Source organism: Helicoverpa zea, chromosome 7, assembly GCF_022581195.2.
Source record: "Helicoverpa zea isolate HzStark_Cry1AcR chromosome 7, ilHelZeax1.1, whole genome shotgun sequence".
Lineage (NCBI taxonomy): Eukaryota > Metazoa > Arthropoda > Insecta > Lepidoptera > Noctuidae > Helicoverpa > Helicoverpa zea.
Window position 1 is genome coordinate 10,394,654 of NC_061458.1, and position 20,179 is coordinate 10,414,832.

At 38.4% G+C, this 20,179-nt stretch overlaps 1 protein-coding gene across 1 annotated transcript; it reads right to left on the bottom strand.

Moving 5' to 3' along the window:
* Positions 1–17,636, bottom strand: LOC124631740 (cytosolic carboxypeptidase-like protein 5). The gene is made up of 17 exons (XM_047166311.1): positions 17,132–17,636; positions 16,311–16,462; positions 15,824–15,949; positions 15,226–15,436; positions 14,693–14,814; positions 13,480–13,751; positions 13,226–13,319; positions 12,777–12,968; positions 8,238–8,488; positions 7,760–7,898; positions 6,934–7,032; positions 6,329–6,460; positions 5,562–5,739; positions 4,912–5,050; positions 4,290–4,500; positions 2,695–2,832; positions 1–2,082 (listed from the first exon to the last, which is right to left on the bottom strand). Exons 1-17 carry the CDS (start codon positions 17,232–17,234, stop codon positions 1,429–1,431), a joined length of 3,213 nt encoding a protein of 1,070 aa, XP_047022267.1. The 5' UTR covers positions 17,235–17,636; the 3' UTR covers positions 1–1,428.
* Between the last annotated feature and the right edge of the window lie 2,543 nt (positions 17,637–20,179).

Sequence of the window (20,179 nt, forward strand, 5' to 3'; positions counted from 1 at the left end):
TTGTGAGAACATTGTATGTTATTTAACCATATATTAATATTTCAGATAAATAAATAGTTACTGTTTTAAAATATACACACTACGCATTTCTACCGTAAACACTGTATTATACATATGAATTTTGAAAGTATGTTTTTAGTGTTACGTTTGTATATAAAACTTCCGGTACATATAGTAATTCATATAAAATTATTGCACTAAGATTGGTGGCGCGGAACTTGTCGCTCGTGTAAGCCACGTCCGCTTCTTACTCTATGTGTAGACAAGTTAATATGTTAATAATACATACATTATTCTAAAAAAACTCTTTATAAATCAAGTAGCTGTTTTATATCACAAACACTTTGTTACTGTTGCTATTTCTGTTTCCATTTTTTTCGGTATTTTCGAAGCTGCTAAAACAAGTCATGGATGGGCACAGAAATATTTGTGATTGAATAGATATGAGCACTCTTGAAACCAGCTTTCTGCTAAATTTCATAAATGAGATCAATAGTACATTATACATTATAAGCACATTTTGAAAACATTGCTCCATGAGCATTCAACTCGCCTACAGGAGATGATAATCTTCACCGCAAACAATAATAATATTTCTGTCTTTATATAAAATCTTACAGTAAAAAACTTCTTTTGTTAAATAAATATTTCAATCCACAAAAATTGGGATTAAACATTATACAGACTTCCAATTTTAAACGATAAAAATTGACATATAAAACATTATGCTAAAGAGAACACAAGAATTTAGTCGCCTGTTCAGTCAACATAATCACAAGTTACAGGGTTTAATAAAGCAAAGAAAATTTAAGTTACAACACTAGCTCACATTAATTATATCTCATGCCATTAAAAATATTTCTACCAATAAATAAAAATAAAATAAAAGTTTCAAATCAACCATCGTAAACTCCTACTGGTGGCAAGTCGCAGTTAGAAACGATATTAACCCTAAACATAAAACGAGACAAAATACTATAGCTAGATCGATAGGACAGTGAGGAGAAGATCACACACAATTTTTAATGGCATAAGTTACGGACAGGCGCCAAATGTAACCCCACACTTGATTGCCATTGACGGTGGTTGGGTAACTAGCTCAGCGCTGGCAGTGACGTGGCCGGAGCGTCGAGCCCGCCGCAGCTGCACGACGTGTCACACGTGGTGACCGGCTCTGATGTCGTCAGCTATGAAAGTGGTCGAGTAGGTAGTTTTGATAAGTTTCTGCGAGATCTACTTAGCTCAGGTATACATTTCTAACTAAGTGTAAGAGGATATCGACTTTGAAGTTTCATGACGTCCAAAGGAGCCTCGCCCACAGGGTGGTGTAGACCACAATTCTGGCCGACAGTACATTGGAGACGGACGGATTAGCCGTCCCGGTCAGTTGGGGTTGCGCGAGTGTCGGGCGGGTCGGCGCAGTCGGCGCTACATGACGGTCTTGAGGCGGATCTTCTTGAGGTGCGCGGGCGCGGGGTTGGGGAAGGAGCGGCGCTTGCCGGGCAGCGGCAGCGCGTCGTGCAGGCCGCCCAGCACCGTGCCGCCCGCCACGTCCTCCCACGTGCCGCCCAGCATGTCGTCGGACGAGGAGGAGGCGGCGGCGCGGCGCGAGCTGCGCGTGGCGGAGCCGCGGCCGGAGCGCGTGAAGCTGCGCTTGCTGAGCTTGCCCGACACGATGGAGGTGCGCGGGCTCTCCGCGTCGTCCGCCGACCGCCGGCTCATCTTCGCCTTCACCACCCCACCGCTCACCTGCGTCTTGCTCGAGTTCGGTTTCCGTATCGCTAGAATGTTCCTACGCTTGGTGGACAACGTTTTGGGCTTGGGCTCGTTTTCGCTGAGGTATCTGGTGCGGGAGGCGGTCTTGACGGGCTCGTTCTTCTTGCCGAACTTCATGTTGAGGTTCATGATGTCGTGTCCGGAGCGCGGCGCCAGCACGGGCGGGCTGCGCTTGCGCTCGGTGTCGGTCTTGGCGCCGACGTACGTGTTCTCCTTGCGCTCCTCGGTCACCTTGCCCTTAGAGCGAGCGTACAGCGGCACGCGGGGAGGGGACACCGTCTTGGGCCGTAAACGTGACATCGTCAGCTGGAATAGAGATGTATTTATAAAGTACTTGACAGTTGTATAATGTAAATATGACTAATGAGAACATATAAAAGAGTCGAATGCAGCTAAAACTTATCTCCTAACTTTAGTGCTAAACATTCAAGTGTATGTTAAATGATTGAATTGAACGGCACACTTCCACTCCCATAAGTACATTTTCTTACCACGACTAGTTTAAAACGCGTTGTGTTTAGTAGTTAACACTGAAAATTAAAGACGTAGGGTTACCAACAGAGAAAATAGTGTATTTATTGAAGCGTGCAAGTAATGTGTTGATTGTGTCAGTTATTTGTAGCGTAAGTTATAGATCGGTTTCTGACTGATCGATATGTCGAACCTGAGTGAATATGTAAGTAATACCGCAATGTTCCAGACTTCAAATCATGGCAGAAGAACATGATTTTGGACATAAACTGCATTGCTAAAGATTAAAAACAAATTAAAGGAAAATTTTCAGTAGGTACCCCAAGAACCCCCATTTTGCAGTTATCACTCCTCGTACTTAGGATGGGTATCGATAGCCACCTAACACTATTGCCCAATCAAACCAGTAGGAACCAGTCCTTCCATCTTCTTGCCTACAGTACATACCTGAGGACGCATAGTTCTAGTGTGAGCTCGAAGCCACTCACGTACGGCGGACAAGTTGCGATGCTCCGAACACGGGATGCGCGAGTTCGGGTGTTGGCCCGTCAGGTCTAAGATCGACGCGCCCAGGGAACGCCCCACCTAGACATCAGTGTTGCTTTATAATATTGTCTTAAAAGAGTTATTATTACATCTAGTGCAATCGGTTTTGGAAAGTAGGAGTATAGTAACACTGCAGTTAATGCAAAGCACACACAAGCTTGAATAAATCCTGTGAACAAAATTATTAGGCACATTTGCAAAAGTTAAAACGACGTGGAAAAAAAATATCATGTAGGAGTTTTAGGTATGCATACACAATATTCAGTTTATTATAGTTCCACCGTCTTTCAGAAGTGGTTAAGTAACAATGGCTCGAGTTGATAGATCATCATGAGGTGTATTGATGTTAAGCAATGCTTCACGCGGTTGGTACGTGAATGGGTGACCATCTTTGTTTCGCAATGACATCCTCCGACCGCACTTATAATTTGTCGGTCCGGGGTGACATTTATATGGCTTTTGCCGGTAGTAATGGGTTGAGGAGGTCAGATATGCAGTCGCTCCATGAAAAATACTGGTTCTTCGCTGCATTCGGTTAGACTGGCAGACCCCAACATAAAACTAGGCAGATGATGACATAAAAATAAAGGGTGCTTATTAAGCAGCGGGTGTCAAAAAATCTGGAGATTTTTTTAAAGAGGTATCTTACAAAATCTATTTTAATGTGTGAACTATAAAGCGTTGCTCAAACTACTTGTTTTAAAGCTAATACGTATAGCATATATTCATGATATTATTTTGCAAATGTGAACTAGCTTAAACAAGGTTTATGACAGACCTCTTTGGGGCAAATCTCTTCGAAAAACTCCAGATTCTTTGCGCGACAGTGTCTTCCCTGAAATATGTTCACTCTCTAAGATCGTGTTAATATACCATTCTCATTTTAAATAACGAATTCGATGAAAACTACTACTATATTTTTCAAAATGAACATTTGTTACATCCTATTTTGTAGAACAATATTTTAAGATTTTTTCAGGCGTTTTTCTCAGCAGAGATTTTGAGAGTGGTGTATTAATTTCTACGAATTTTTTTAGATATTGCGCATCCAAAAGTAAACGTTGCGATGATAGGGAAGTACTCTACGATGCACTACATCGACACTGTGAGCGAGCGGGGTTAGTAACAGACACAGAAGAAAGTTAAGAAAGAAAGAACACAGAAGACAAAAGAACAATTTCAAAACATTACCTATCAATTTCGATGCGACATCAATTTATCGATATCGATAATTTTATACTGACTTTTGGTACTGTCATCTTCAAAATCAAAATACATAATCACCTCCGGTAATTAGTGATGTCAAATGACTTAGGTATCGATAATTTTACATCGACTTTTGGAATCTTTAAAGCCAAAAATCATAATACCCGAGAAATGTCAAATGGCTTATCGATATCGACAAACATGTCGATATTGTCGTCTCCCAGTGCCGAGGATCAATCAACAGTCATGTGCTAGGTGACGTGCGGCGCACAAACCTGGAAGGGGTTTACCTCTTCGAAGATGTGCGGCGTGTACTTGGGCGGCAGCGGGGCGGGCGGCGCGGGGAGGGTGGCGGGCCCCTCGCGCAATGTCGGCGGGAGGACGTTCACTAGGCGTCCCGTGTTGTAGTTGCATTCCAGTGTGTATGAACGCACTAGTCCTGTGGCTTTGAACACTGCGACTCGGCCTGAGCCTTCGCGAGACATGCCGTCGCGACGGTCCCTAGAGGAACGAATTTAGTTTAAATAAATAAATTAAAATAACAAATTCAGTTACGAATTGTTGTTGAGTCAAAAATACATAGTTAAAAAAAAAACTAAAAAACACGCTTTATATAATGACGTTACTTAGCTAGTCATGTATGTTCATCAGAACTCAGAGCGTGTGCAAAATTTCATCCTCATCGAAGACGGAAAGTAGGTCTGATGAAGATTCCAAGATTTTCTTACAAACATAAATACAAGTGAAGCTAATATAAGCGCTTGAAAAAAATATGGTTTTCGGGTTAAAAAAATCATTTTTTCATAAGTCGATATTCAATTCACAAAAAAATATAGCATAAATCTATTCGCCCCAAAAATCCCTTGATTAACATCGATAAAATCCCCTAACAAAGAGTACAACCCTACTCACTTGAGATACATATTCCTCTCGGTAAAGTTGCAGGAGGAGAAGTGGAAGTGCAGGTTGTTCATGGACATGATGCGAGGGAGCAGCATGCACTCCACGCAGCTCTCGAGATCGTCGAAGTGGTTGCCGTACATGAATATACCTGGGAAACAAACATTATTATGTAACTACTCATATATTATGTACTAGCGACCCGCTCCCTTTACACGGGATAATAGTATTTCCCCATTATTTAATGGATGTTATATGTATGCATATAAACCTTGCTCTTCAATCACTCTATCAATAAAAAACACTGCATCAAAATCCGTTGCATAGTTTTGAAGATTTAAGCGTACAAAGGAACATCCCTATGTTCCTGTTGAGGCACAGAAAAAGCGACTTTGTTTTATACTTTGTAGTGATGTATGAACAGGTCAAACTACCCAATTCGTCAAATTTTACCAATCGAACATTAACTTTCAACTATTGTGATAGGGTTGAAAATGTATTGAAGAAATTTGTCAGATTCCTCAATCTGTCAAATAATGTGCATAAATGTGTCTGTACATGAAATTTTCAAAGAGCTGGGATAGAAATTAATTTTCTGTAAAACCTAAAAGGCTTTTCTGGAAATCATTATTTCACTTCTTGTAGGAGTATTAATGTCTTACCTTTTTTCGAAGCATGTCCATGCAAATCTATATACAAATACAGGCCTGACTCGGTCTCTTTAGGCGGTGATTTCGTGACGGTAGCGTTACTGTTATTGGCGGACGGCACCGGCGCAGCTTTCTTCTTAGCCTGCCTCGTAACGGGAGACTTGGGCTTCTCTTCTTTTGGGACAGTTATCTAGGAGAAACATATAAGCGAATTAGGATACTGGAATACAAAACTTAAACTATTTTTTGTGGTGGAGAGCTAACCTGCACTGATATTAAATAATCCTGCAAAAAAGTACCACTGATTTTTGTATTATTTCCTAAAAATGTAAGTAGATCGCAATTCTATCGGAGGTTAACGAATCAGACGCGCTTAAGGACACCATTTTTATAACCCACGCGCCGAAACGTCCGAATATGGAAGAGGCCCAGAAATTCCTGAATTATATTGATGGATGACAACCTCAAATTCAGCGCGGCTGACAGTTTTAAAGAAAGATACTCTTAAAATATACTTAGTTATAACCATCAGTTGTCAACACATATGGTCAGTTTACAAGTAGAAAAGGCATACTTTTTTCCCATTGTAAAAATCATCAAATGACCCCGCTGTGGGTTCGCGGCGGTTAGGGTTTCAGACTTTAGCTGGTTTAAAATCCATCGCGTTCCTTCGCAGGCCTTTTATGTACCAGGGCCGCAGTAACTCTTTCGAACAAACCCGCAGCCCCGGCAGGCCTAAGTCCTGCTGGGCCCCGCTGGGTGAGGTAAGGCATACTCACAGCTGTGCTGACAGTAACGACAGCATCCCCCGTGCTGCCGGCGACGGTGTCGTGCGAGTCGGTGTCGGTGCGGTGCTCGGAGCTCTCCTCCGCCGACACCGCAACGCTCTGCGTCGATACCACGCTGCATACCTTCGGGCCAAAACAACGGATTAGAAAACAGGGAAGAAAGTGAAAATTTGAATTTAATTTATGAGTGGACAATGGAATTTCCATAATGACGTAAATGTCGGTCATGCGGCTGATCTCTCTCCGGTCGTGTCGGATTACCGTCTCTTCGGGCTATGAGAGTGAAGGAATAGTTAGTGCACCTGTGTCTGCGTATGTCCTGCGCAGCTGGCTAATCTCCTTACATGAAAAAAGCCCCCGTAGCCGATAATCGGCTAGGAGAACATCATTATCAATAATTTATATTCTGTAACTCAGGAATTTTGAAAGGACCTCCTCCCCAAAAATCCCACCCTTTATCATTTAAAATTTTTTGCGTCGATGTTTAAAAATTTATTCAATCCGCTACGCTTTGACAGTTTGGCCCAAAATGGAATACCTACTTATTTTTACAATAATTGAAATGACAATATACATAATAGTAAAGTCTGACTTACGATTTCTTCATTAGACTCCGTGAGTACGTATCTCTTGAAGCAGTTTGTGCAGAAGTGGATATTATCGTCCTTCGCTGGCGGGTCTGATGGGTCTTGAGACTGTGGACAAACGGGAGAACTTCAAAATACAGTATGTGACATTTAATAACACCACTGGGTTGGGCAGGGCACAGTCTTCTTCTCATACAGAATGAACGTTGATCGCCACATGCGCTCAAACCTTTTTCGTAAAATGGACCTTCTACATAACATACCATACGATTTAGCTTCCTTAGGTAAATGACAATTAAATACAATAAGGTCGAAATTCGGCACGCACTGTAAAGGAAAACGTTTTGATAGTCTAACGATTTGTTGACAAAGTGGATCGTACATGGCATATAGTAAATACGGAAACGTAACATTTGTCAGCATACCTTCTTGGACTGCTCGTCGAATTGTTGTCTCTGGTGCTCTCTGTATTCGTCTATGGTGTGGTACGTCATATTGTCTTGACGGCCCTGGGAGAGGACGGGACTTATTAGGGACGGATAGGAAAGTAGGAGGATGGGTATTTCTTGTGTCGAGATTCCACCAAAATGTGTACGCGCAGAAAGGTTGCAATTTCGGGAAAATTTTCTAGAGCCAGTAAACCAGAAGAAATATTTGTGTGCATCAAAGTGCTGCAAACCGGTGGAATCTCAATCACAGTGTAGGTACTGGCTTTAAATACATATGGGGAAGAATATTAGTGGCAAAACTGCTCTTTAAGGTTTTACTAATATCAGCAGATCTTCACGTTCGACTGCCGGGCCTCCTTGCCTGTCACTGTGCATGTACTACTTACCATGGCAACATTATACCCGGGCACCATGCTCGTGATGCCGGGCATGGTGTCCTCCAGCTTGCTGACTGCCGTCCTGCAGTCCTGGCACCAGCCCATCTTCACGTTCGACTGCCTGGACTCCTTGCCGGCTAAGCCATCACTGCGGATTTGATAAAATAAGTTACCCAAATGCCGATAAATATGAATTTACCACCGTCTCGGATTAAATACTTCGAAGGACCAATAGAGCAGACATTCAATAGATATGAACTTTATCGACTTTTAGACTTGAGACAACATCAAAACATAAAAGCAACAATTAATATAACAACAAATAAAAGATGCAAATTAAGCATGATATACGGCGATATTTTTTGTATAATTAGGTGATACAAAATTCAATTTTTGTTCTAATGAATTTTTCCTTTATTGAAAGTTTTATAGACATTTAAAATAAAAACGTTTGTTCTTATTCTAAGGGTGTTTTTTTCAAACATACCAAGCAACAGACGACGTAGACTCCATGAGCAGACTGATACTATTTTTGAGCGTATCTCTCAGAGGTCTCAGCGGGTTGGGTCCTTGGAAGTTGAGCTCCTCACTAGTGCTCAGATGTACTGTGGAGCCTAAACAGGCTCGCAGCAAGTTGTCGTTCAGGAGAGAGGGCGATTCCCCAATGTTGGACACAGATGGCTTGGAGGAAGAATCGCTCGTTTGTGACGGCTGTTCATGCAGTTTTAAGTCGTATACCTAGGGGAAGAAGGTTGTATTTTAAATCCAAGCTATAGAATCAGGGCTGATCGTCAGATGTGGATTGGGTAAACTTGATATGTCAAATAAAATAAAATCAGCATTATCTGGTTATTTATTCTGTTTCAAAAGTTTGTATTCTCGATCAAAGAAACGAAATAAACGCCAGTTATTGTATAGGTCACATTTCCATATTTATTAACGTACCTACCTATACATATTTTAAACCATTTAACCAAAAGGTCAAAGTCGACTATCACTCGCTTAAGGCCCCAGTACACGTTGGCCCAAGTGCGGCCAATACACGCCATCACCAATGTGTACACGGGGTATTGGTGCAGGTTGGCGGACATTTGTCAAGGTTGGCGCGCATTCGGCAAGTTGTCGGTTTTTTGGGCACACATCAAAGGAATCTTGGTCCAGCTTGGCGTGTGGTGTTTACACATTCGGCCAATGTTTAGTTCATCACCGACCGCTGAGGATTGTACACTTTTGAGTTGCGTGTAAAAATAAATATAGTAGTAAATATAGCAGTGTAGTATAATATAAATATATATAGTAGTGTAGTATAATAAAAATATGTATAGTAGTGTACAAATAAATAGCCGAAGCCTTAATTACTTCGACGTCCATCGCAAGTGGCTTGCCAGGCAGCAATGAGCCATGCGCCAATGTGTAAACACCATTTGATCGTGGCCTACATTTGTGCATTGCACAGCTTGGCCCAACACAGGCCAACGTGTACTGGGGCCTTTATATACCTATATATTATTTCACATATGCATAACCGGTAGTTTTTTTAATTAAAAATGAAAGGATACAAGAGCTTTCGAGATAATCCGCCTGAGCGCCGCGCCGCTCCACTGACTTTATACGAAATTGAGTCGATAAGCTTAACGATGGATTAATTCATGCACTTTTCATGGATCGCTTGACGACAAATTAATTATAAAGGAATTAAGCTTAATGTCAGACTATGTTTTATTGAATCCTATTAATATTTATTGTAAGGTGTGTATTTTCTTCTACATTCACGCAAAACTACTGGATGGATTTTTCATGAAACTTGGCAATTATTTAGCTGGGCTGCGGAATTTTCCAAAAGAGTTACCGTACTATGTACATAAAAGGCCTACGAAGTAAAACGATGGATTTTTTGTCAGCAAAAATGTAACACTCCCTCACCGCTGCTAACCCACAGCGCGAGGGGTTATTTGATGATTTTTGCCATTGCAAATATTTATCAGATAAACGTATGTATAGGCTATTTGTTAATAATCTCAGTGTCATTGTTGATGATTTCAAATTATTATTTTCACTCAGAAGCCTAAGTTTAATGTAAACACCTATTATGTCATAACCTTAGAAATACAAATAAGTTTTCAATAAAATGATTGCGCCAGCCATTATTGTTTGCTCACACGAACCACAAACAATCCAACTCGGTTATTCCTTAAAAAGTTTTAATCTGTTTCTGGCACGATATCCGAAAGGAACTGTAATTTGTAAGCTCAACTCACGCTAGCCAAATATTTAAATACAAAAATAAAATGACAAAATCGAATAATAAAGTAAAAACAATGTGGGGAATCATAAATGAACGCTCAAACAAAAAACGTAAAAGTGAGAAACATAATATATCACTACAAGTTGAGAATAAGTTAACGGCGAAACCGCAAGAAGTAGCCAACATTTTTAACAATTTCTTTGCCTCCATTGGTGGGAAAGCTACCACATCTACCGGCAGTACACCTAAAGGGCTACCGACAGCCTTAACTACACAAAATACACTATATCTTAACCCAGTTGATCCTTATGAAGTAAATATAATTATCAAAAACTTAAAGAACAAGAACAGCCACGGAATTGACGAACTTCCACCCAGTCTGATAAAACAGTGCGCTGATGAACTAACCTTGCCATTTTATATACTCTTAAATCAATCCTTTGAAGAAGGTGTCTTTCCTGACTTACTCAAAAAGGCACTCATTAAACCCATTTTCAAGAAAAACGATAAAACTGACCCGAACAATTACCGTCCAATTGCACTACTACCAACAGCATCAAAAATATTTGAAAAAGTTATGTGTAACCGTGTTTATGCCTTTTGCGAAAAATATAGTATATTCAACGACAGCCAAAATGGATTTCGCAAGAACCGATCCACAGTTTTGGCTGTCTACAAGTATATCCAAGAAGCACTTAAAATTATTGACAACAAAAAATACGCTATTGGACTACTATTAGACATGACCAAAGCTTATGATAAAGTACAATTTGATATATTATTAAATAAACTCTACAACATAGGTATCCGTGGAAAAAGTTATGACTGGTTTACATCATATTTAAAAAACAGAGAACAAGTCGTTGAAATCGAACACTACAATACACAACACATAGAACTAATTAGATCACAAAACATACCCGTAAACGCCTCCATACCGCAGGGAAGTGTTATAGGCTGCCTACTGTTCTTAATCTACATTAATGATCTCCCTAACTACATAAACGAAACAAGCGTATTATTTGCCGACGACATCTCTATTTTAACATCATGCAACAATAACCAAAATTTAAACCAAACCCTAACATCTATACTTGACACTACAACATATTGGATGAGCGAACACAACCTTGAAATTAACTTTAATAAAACAAAAATAATTCCTTTCCACCCGCGACAAAAAACCCCCATAAATATTAATTTTGAATACAAAGGATCGAAATTAGAAATAGTCAATAAATTCACCCTTTTAGGCCTAGACATAGATACACACATAGACTGGAAACCACACATACAGAAAATAAAAACTAAGCTATCTAAATTTACATATGCCCTCAGAGAAATAAAGAAAACAACAGACCTCAAAACAGCAATAGTAACATACTATGCTTACGCATTCGCTTGGCTTAAATATGGAGTAATATTGTGGGGTAACAGTACAGACGCACCTTCACTATTTACAATACAGAAGAAACTTATAAGAATATTAACCAACATTGAAGACACCGACTTATGTAAACCACATTTCAAAAAACTAAACATCTTAACACTACCCTGCCTCTATATATTTGAAATTTGCAAATTTGTAAGGAAGCACCCACAATTCTACAGTAAAAGAGCAGACATCCAAACAAAACACAAACTTAGACATGGAAATAGACTCAATCTACCAACCTCACGATTAAATATGCATTCCTCTAGTGCGTTTGTTACGTCCATTAAAATCTACAATAAATTACCAGAATACATAAAAAACACTGAATCAAATAATATATTTACCAATAAACTAAAACGATTTCTCTTAGATAAAAGCTACTACACAATTGACGAATATTTCAAAGATAAATACAACTAGGGAAACTAGGATAACTGGAATAAACAAGCAGTACTTAATATATCAATTTATTTACCTTACTTACCGTGCAATACCTTTAATTAAATTCTTACTATTGAGTCATAAATAAAAAAAAAAAAAAAAACTACAGCTAATTTATAAATAAATATAAATAAATAAAATAATTAATAACGATTAATACATAATATAGAATATTTATAATAAAATTAATAATATATAAATAAACGAATATAAATTTAATAAATAATAAATAAGTAAAATGTAAATAAATCTACACAGAAATAATACCTACTCAAATATCTAAATATAATAAGATTTTCTACATTTAATTCAATATTATTATGTTTAAAAAGCGCTCTTCGTCCTCTCCTCTAAAAACTAACTTTGCTGTGCCCGACAGGGTCCATAATTGTTTCTTTTAATTTTACCCACCAGCCTGTACACATTATGGAATGCAATAAAGTCATTGAGTATTGAGTATTTATTCGATTTTTTAAGGCTAACGTTTTACTTTTGCATTTATTTGGCACTGCGGATTAAATAAACAAACCAGTTCGAAAAATACCTTTTTGTTAATCGTCAATTTGGTCTTGATAAAACTTTTGAGATTGTTTTTTATTTTATTTCATCGGATCGATGGGATTTTTATAGTTTCCATATAATAATGGACATCAATTTCTTTCAAGCATTCTGGCAATTATTACAAGGATAACCTTAACTTTCCGTCTACTTTGACTGGCCATGTTGAAGTGTGTTTATTAGAAGTTATTTTTGCAGTGCAATTTCATTTTAGGTAAAGTTTATAACGCCAATATTATCTAAATAAAAAGTAGACATGCCACAACAAAAAGACATGACAAAAATACAGCGAGTTCTATTTCCAAAATGCTGTTTCATCTATAAACAATAGTAAAGTTATTACTTACTTGTTCAGCCAAATTCGCAGCTTCCCCACTAAGCGTTTTGAACTCTTTCTTAGAGCTATCTGACGTGGAAGAAGGAGGTTTGATGGTAGTAGCAGACTTGTTACTCGTTATCTTAGTCGGCTTCTCTCGCTTGTTGTACTCGCCCACTTTCGCGTTCGTGCTTGACGGTTTCTTCTTTTTTACTTCTAGAAGCTGAAGGTAAAAGTTTAGTTAGACAGAGGTAGGGTGTGGATAAATCGAGTACTTTATAAGCTTCATTAGATCAGAGTGGGAAAAAGTAGTATAGAGATCTGCAATATAAAGCTTTCTGGCAGAAATGTATGATCTGAATTGAATTGATGAACTGAGTTACTGAACAACAATATAATCAAATATCGATAGAAGTGTATGTTTTGGGTTGTTGTGTAATTTTTTTATTGGACTTGCTATAGATTTTGTATTAATGTTACCTCAGCGCTCTCGCTAATGTTCTGTATGCTGCGTGAAGTAAAACTCTTGTTATCATCACAGAAGTCTTCCTTCTCTGTGCCATAGTGGTAATATCTATGGACAATATACTCTCTTTTACGTTTTTTTATAGGCTTAGCTTAACTTATAGTTTACAATAATAGGATTAAATTATTTATATAAAATAAATATTGAGTGACATAAGTAGGGTTCGATCAAACTAAAAAAAAGTTTTAGCCTTATGTCTAGAACTCACCTTATCAACGCCCTAGAAGCATACACAGTAGGATGATGAGCCAACGAAGGGTTCAAATAGACCCGGTTCAAGTTAACCCCTCTCGTGTCGGTCCTATAGTGGCCGCGGGCGACCCCATCAGGGTTCAGGAACGGGATCATTTTGAACACATAGAGTTTCCTCAACTGGATCGCGATGGGGTCGTTACGGGTTAACAAGAGATTCAGAAAACCGTTGAACACGAAGCTTGAAGGGGTTTCTCCTGGATGTACGCGAGCTGATATGAATATCACCTGTGGGAAAATTGATTTATTTAGAATTGATGGTAGACGAAATTGGACTTTAAGATTGGTAGTGGAAGGTTCAAATTCGTATAGCGGAAAAGTCTTATAATGAACTTTATTTTTGCTAGTAGGTACTCAGAATGTATTTAGATTTTTTAAATGCAGCAAAACTGGTGAAGGTTTTAAGAAACGAAGTTGGGTTCAGTAAATAGATAAATTGACATGCCCATAGACACAAGTAGTTTTATTCCTAGTGGGTGGAGGTTTTAAATACCTTTAACATGAAAACAAAAAATTTTACGGATTTATACCCTATGTTTGTTAAGGGCAATTCCTGTATCAACAATAACATACGACTAAAAACATATAGAAATACCATAATATTCCCGTACATTACATATCCAAAGCTAACAATAGGTTATCCTATTGCCGTGAGAAAAATATTACCATTGTCTAGTCCTCGGCAAACTGTTTGAAATATTTGCCAATAATCAATTTATTATAGCGTTTGGCAAACATGATGGCTTTTATACATGAATCCTTTCCTTATTTAAATAAATAGGGTTCTTTGAACTTGATTTTGATCATTATTAATAAATAAGTCTATATCGTTTATTTGTCTGTCTGGTTTTTATGCAGCAGTAGGAATTTGCCAACATTATTCCGTTTTTTTATTTGCAGAAGTGACTAATAATGACTGTTTAGAAAGTTGATTAGTCAACTTTATAACGATATAAACATAGGTTAATAAACATTTTGTATCACGCCGAAATCAATACCCTCCTTACAGTTTTAGTATGGCTTATCAGAAAAAAAAAACTGGCATCAGTTTAAAAATAATTTAAGAACTTCTAAGCAAATTTTTTAAGCTGGATAATCTCCAGTAAGAAGATCCATCTCCAGGGATAGTAGTTTACATAATATATGATCTTATTAGTAAATCTGCTTACTTTCTTGTTCTGAAACTTGTAAGGCCTCTCCTGGGGGTCGGGGAACAAGTTCTTGAGCCTTTCCTCTCTCTCATTTGTAATGCCGTGATGGGATGTGATTGTTAATAGGTCCACTCGCCTTCCTGAACATATGAAAGAAAGGGTGTAATTCTCTAAGGGTGGATTTCAATATTATATCTGTATGTGGATTTGCTTACTAGAGATAGAAATTCCACATTGCTTGTATAGGGATAATGTAAAAATCGTTTCTTTAGTAAAAAATCAATAGATAGATAGGTCAATAAAATCTCAGTTAAACAGCATGTGTTTCAAGATCTTTTCTATATAAGAAACATACATCAAAAACATCTGTCTATAGTTTTACTTCAAAAATATTATTAAAGTTCAATCTGAATAGTTACCTACTGGACCTATTGGATACCATTATTTTTGCTATTCTCAAATGAACGTGAAACATAACTGAATTTTAACATTTCTATTTAAGTTTTAGGTAAAATAAATGATTCTGTATTCAATTATTAGCAGGTATTTACCTTCTAAAGAATAGATAAGGCATTCCCTCGTATAGTAGATATCATCAGCTGACTGCGGCGGTGGCAGAGGGAGCATCTTCAAGTCGATGGAGTTGAGAGCTATTTGCAGCTCAGCAAAAGAGAATGGGTAGGTGAAAGCGAAGAATGTAGTCGCTTTCAAGTTCTCTGATGTACGGTACTTGAAGCTCAGGGTGAATGTGTTGTCATCCGTCTGGAAAAAATAACTTATAAGTATTCTTTACTGTAATGTTATTATGAGAATTTGATTTGCTTTTTAGCATTTTTTATTCGTATTTAAGGGTCTCAAGCGTAGCCCAAGAAAGACAACTGGAACTCGGATTAGATAAAAATAGGCCAGTCTAACTGTACATGGAATTTAAGTAGAACAGTAAAAACCTGTAACTTTTCTTGTTTACTTTTTTTAATTCAGCCTACAAAATTAGTGCTATCTATTGACTGCATGAAAATGATATATGGCTCTGCCCACTAGATTAGAAGGCTATGCATTTTTAAATTGCAATAAATAAAAGAAAACATAGGAACTTTAAACTGGAGACAAAACAGTAATATATAGCTAGTAATTAAAATATGTTCTTACTGAGTGTACAGGACGATCCCTAATCCTCTCCCACTGAGGCTTGCCAGGCAGCGTCCGCGTCACCGGCGCCATGCCTTGGTTGTACATCTTGCCTTGCTTGTTCAGGTTTATTAGATTCAACCGCACCTAGTAGAAAAAACAAGAATAAAAATATAGAATTAATAGAACAACAAATATGTAATTGAAGAGTATTTAGAAAATAAGTTTTAACAGAAATCATGAAGGTAGAATGATACCTAGGCTGTCAAAGACCTTATCAGTAACCAGTGAAATCGTCCATAAGTTTTATAAGATTGGCTATGTAGTCTTGTTAGAGCAGAGTATGTAGTCTTTATGGCAAAAGAAATACAGGTAAAGGAATTCTTATAAGCTTCAATTTTAAGTAAATAAGTTTTGTAGTTCTGTTTTATCAAACATTCCATTTCCAATTACAAAAAATTTAATGATATAAAAAGGTATATGAATTAAAAAAGGTAACAATAATTACCAGTACGCCAGGCTCACTGGCCTGTACTCCGAAGTAGAACCAGGTACGGTTGCCATTCTCAAACTCCGTGCCGGCACAGTCCGGCCGGGTCCACATGTTGAATTCATAGTCCGGTGTTTCTGATACATTTGTCTTTGGGTTTAAGCTGGGAGCTGCGGCAGAAAAAAAAAAGTTATTAATTATTTGCCTGTATTACAAGATGTGTATAATTGATATATGATTAATTTGATTATTTCTAATGAGAATAGTTGTTCTATAAATGTGCTGTTCCTTGGTAATATAAAAAAATCATGTGATTACAATTAGAATAAGCAGAATGAACTAGCGAGTACTTAAAGTACTGAGGGTAATTCTGGTAAGAATTTTTAATCTTTCTCTTCTACAACATACGCAGATGAAAGGAAAAGTGAAAGGTGCTACTTTATAATAATTTAATTATGACATTTTGCATACTCTTGTAATGTTTATCAAAATATTTGTTAATATTTTTATTTTTGGATGAGATACATTTTTAAAACACTGATGAGCTAAGGTCTGGTTTGTTGCGGCATAACAGTGAATGGGTAAGCTGGAATATTCCATTTGATTAAATTAACTTTCTTTGCTGTGCTGTCAATACATGTTATCTGTGTCAAGTCAATATTGATTAAGTTGGTGTACCAGAGCTCATACAAATGTATTAAAACGACCTCAAATCTATTTCGAGCACACAACAATAACAAAAAGTCCGTGAAAAGGGCATAAAATTGGCAACTACTCACCAAATTATAGCAGGTCTTTGGACTTGCGAATTTACGTCAATTACCGAAATATCCACTCACCTATTAGCTCCGTCGGCACCCGTTCCACATGTCCGAGATTCCCAGAGTCAAAATTATGAATAAAATAAAATCCACCGCACTCAATTATATTGTTTTGATCCATAACTAAAATATTACAGCGGACTACATTATACAAAAAATCACAGTCGCCAATGTTGTGAGCCGCTGGGTACACATCTACTTTATCAATTTGTCCATTGAAACATAGATCGAATCTTCATGTTTGGTAATTTCAAAATGACACTAAAAAACGGAGGCTGCACTGTTTTTCTAAACAAAATTATGTAATTTTGTTGACATCGATTGACGGATAACAGCTGATTTGTTTTATTGGTGATCTTTTTAATTTTTTAAACTATTTAAAACCAGTTGGAATAATTAATTTTTAGTTTATAAATATGCAAATGTTTTATGGTAAGTTTTTATTATTTTCCCGATTGCTTTAATTGCTATCACTTGATATTTGGAAAGACACATGCCATTATGAAATTTGATTCAAGATGGCCGACATTTCATTTGCTGGCTCGACTATGGCTCGACTTGAGTACAAAGAAAACTGAAAATGCCAGTGTGAAAAATGTTATCCTGCTCAGTCCCAAACAAAGAGATTTTGTTAGGTTGGGTCTAAATTATGGGACGACTTGAGTCCAAATGTTAGACCGGGAATTATCTGCGATATTTATATGGAGAGAATCATTTATCTTATCATCCAGTAGTAAATCATTGGGCTTATGTTATAAGCGTTTATGAGCAGTTCACTTAATTCTCTAATTAATTTTCAATTTGTGTATAAATTATCTAACAAGAAGTATAGAAAATCACATAAGAATTAATCAGTTTATATGTCAATAGAACATTGATTCTATTTCATGTTCAGTGTTGCCCTGCACTTAAAAGTCGACGTCAATACAGGGCGTTTCCGTCCGTCCGGTTTTGATGACCTGCGTCTAATCTTCACGACTTTTGTTGGGTAGGTAGACTACTTGAGTAGGTCGGAATGTGGTTCTTACCGCGGTATTTCACTGCTCTCTGTCTCTGGAAAAGTCTTCGCCAGAGTACTTCTAAACCGTCTCAGGAACCTCTCTGAAAAGATTCTGCCGGAAGCCCAATTTAGTTTCAGACCAGACCGAGGAACTTGTGAGGCAATATTCGCAGTCCGTCAACTCCAGGAAAAAAGTAGAGAGCAGGGACAGCACTTGTATCTCTGCTTTATTGATCTGGAAAAAGCCTTTGACTGCGTCCCTCGCGAGGCCCTCTGGAAGGTACTGAGAAAGTTGGGGTGTACAGAGAAGTTCATAAGACTCCTGCGACTCCTGCACGATGACATGCAATGTTGTGTAGCGGTTGAAGATGACCAATCGAGCTTCTTCTCCGTCACCTGTGGAGTGAAGCAAGGTTGTGTCCTGGCTCCCACATTGTTTGCATTATATTTCGCAGTTGTAGTCCGTGAAGTATTGACTTCTTCTCCTGAAGGAGTTCGTATTCGTTATCGGACTGACGGCAAACTTTTCAACCTGAATAGACTCAAGGCGACCACAAAGGTGTCCTATGCACATATACAGGACATTATGTATGCACATGACCTCTGTTTCGTGGCTGAATCCCCTGAAGGTCTGCAACAGCTAGTCACGAACCTTCACAAGCAGTGCTGTACATTTGGTCTAAAAATCAGCATCAAAAAGACAGAAGTAATGTCTTTAGACAATCACGGACGTCAAGAACTGGCCATTATGCTTGGTGAAGATGTCCTGAAGCAGGTCGATAAATTTCGATATTTGGGGAGCACTATAACAGCAAAGTGCGACCTTGACGCCGAAATCAATAGCAGAATTGGTGCTGCAGCCGCTGCTTTCGGCAAATTCGACAAGAAGGTCTTCAGCTCCCATGACCTAAAGATATCCACAAAGGTCTCTGTGTATATGGCAGTTGTGTTGCCTTGTATACTCTACTCAGCGGAAACATGGACACCGTACCGACGCCGCATCAAGCAACTAGACCGCTTCCACCTCAAATGTCTGCGCAAAATATTAAATATCCGTTGGTTTGATCGTGTGCGTAACACAGAAGTGTTGAGGAAAGCCAATGTAGGTGGCATTGAAGCATACCTCATGAGGAGACAGCTTCGTTGGTGCGGGCATGTACTGCGCATGCCGGATACTAGAGTGGCCAAGCGCATCCTCTACTCCGAGTTGCAGGAGGGCAAGCGGAAACGTGGCGGACAGCTGCTGCGATACAAGGATGTGCTGAAGCGCCACATGAAAAGCTGTTCCATTGACCCGTCTCAGTGGGAGAATCTGGCATCCAACCGCAGAGACTGGAGAAGCCGCGTTAAAGCCAAAGTCTTTGACTTTGAAGCACGCTGAGTTGGATGCCAAACGAGATGAGTTGAAAGCTTGACCACCTGTAGCTATCAACTACAATTTTGTGGCTGGTAACAGTGTGCGCGGACTTTCACGCACAAAATTGGATACTCCAGCCACATGAGAGCACACGCACGCCATTAGGGTCGAAGTGGTCGCCGTTGCCGAAATCGGCGTGGAAGATTATTATAGGATTCTAGCAAACTTTTAAATCGGTTCAGTAGGTAGTTTTGGTTTTGTAAGCAATGATTTGGCAATGATGCGTGCGATACTGCTTCCTTATTAAGTTATCAATAAGTAGACATCAAAGCAATAGGCAGGTAGTTCAAAATTTGTACATGCGTACAAAACTCACCTGTCTTAACTCACTCACAATGTAACATAATGTCGCACCGGCAAAAGAAGCAGCGACGGGTGCAAATTTTTTTTTGGGGTTGTGTATGGCATCACAAAGAATCAGCAGGGGTCTTTACCACAGGTGCAGCTAGTGTAGACGGATTCTTTGTGTGTATTTAAAGAAAAAATCACTATCTTCTTACCTTTTAGGTGTAATTTTTTAGCAATTTGTAGTCATTTGCTAGTTTTGTTCTTGCTACTTGCAATTTTTTTTTAGATATTCCGATGATAATTGCATTCTATGACGCGATATTTAATGACAATAGGTACACGAACTATTTCAACGATAGCC

Coding starts and splice junctions, on each gene's coding strand:
- LOC124631740 (XM_047166311.1), bottom strand. CDS start 17,234: ATGGATCAAAACAATATAATTGAGTGCGGTGGATTTTATTTTATTCAT. Junction 6,461..6,933: donor CGGAGTCTAATGAAGAAATC/GTAAGTCAGACT, acceptor TTTGGCCCGAAG/GTATGCAGCGTGGTATCGAC. Junction 5,051..5,561: donor TGGACATGCTTCGAAAAAAG/GTAAGACATTAA, acceptor TTTGTTTCCCAG/GTATATTCATGTACGGCAAC.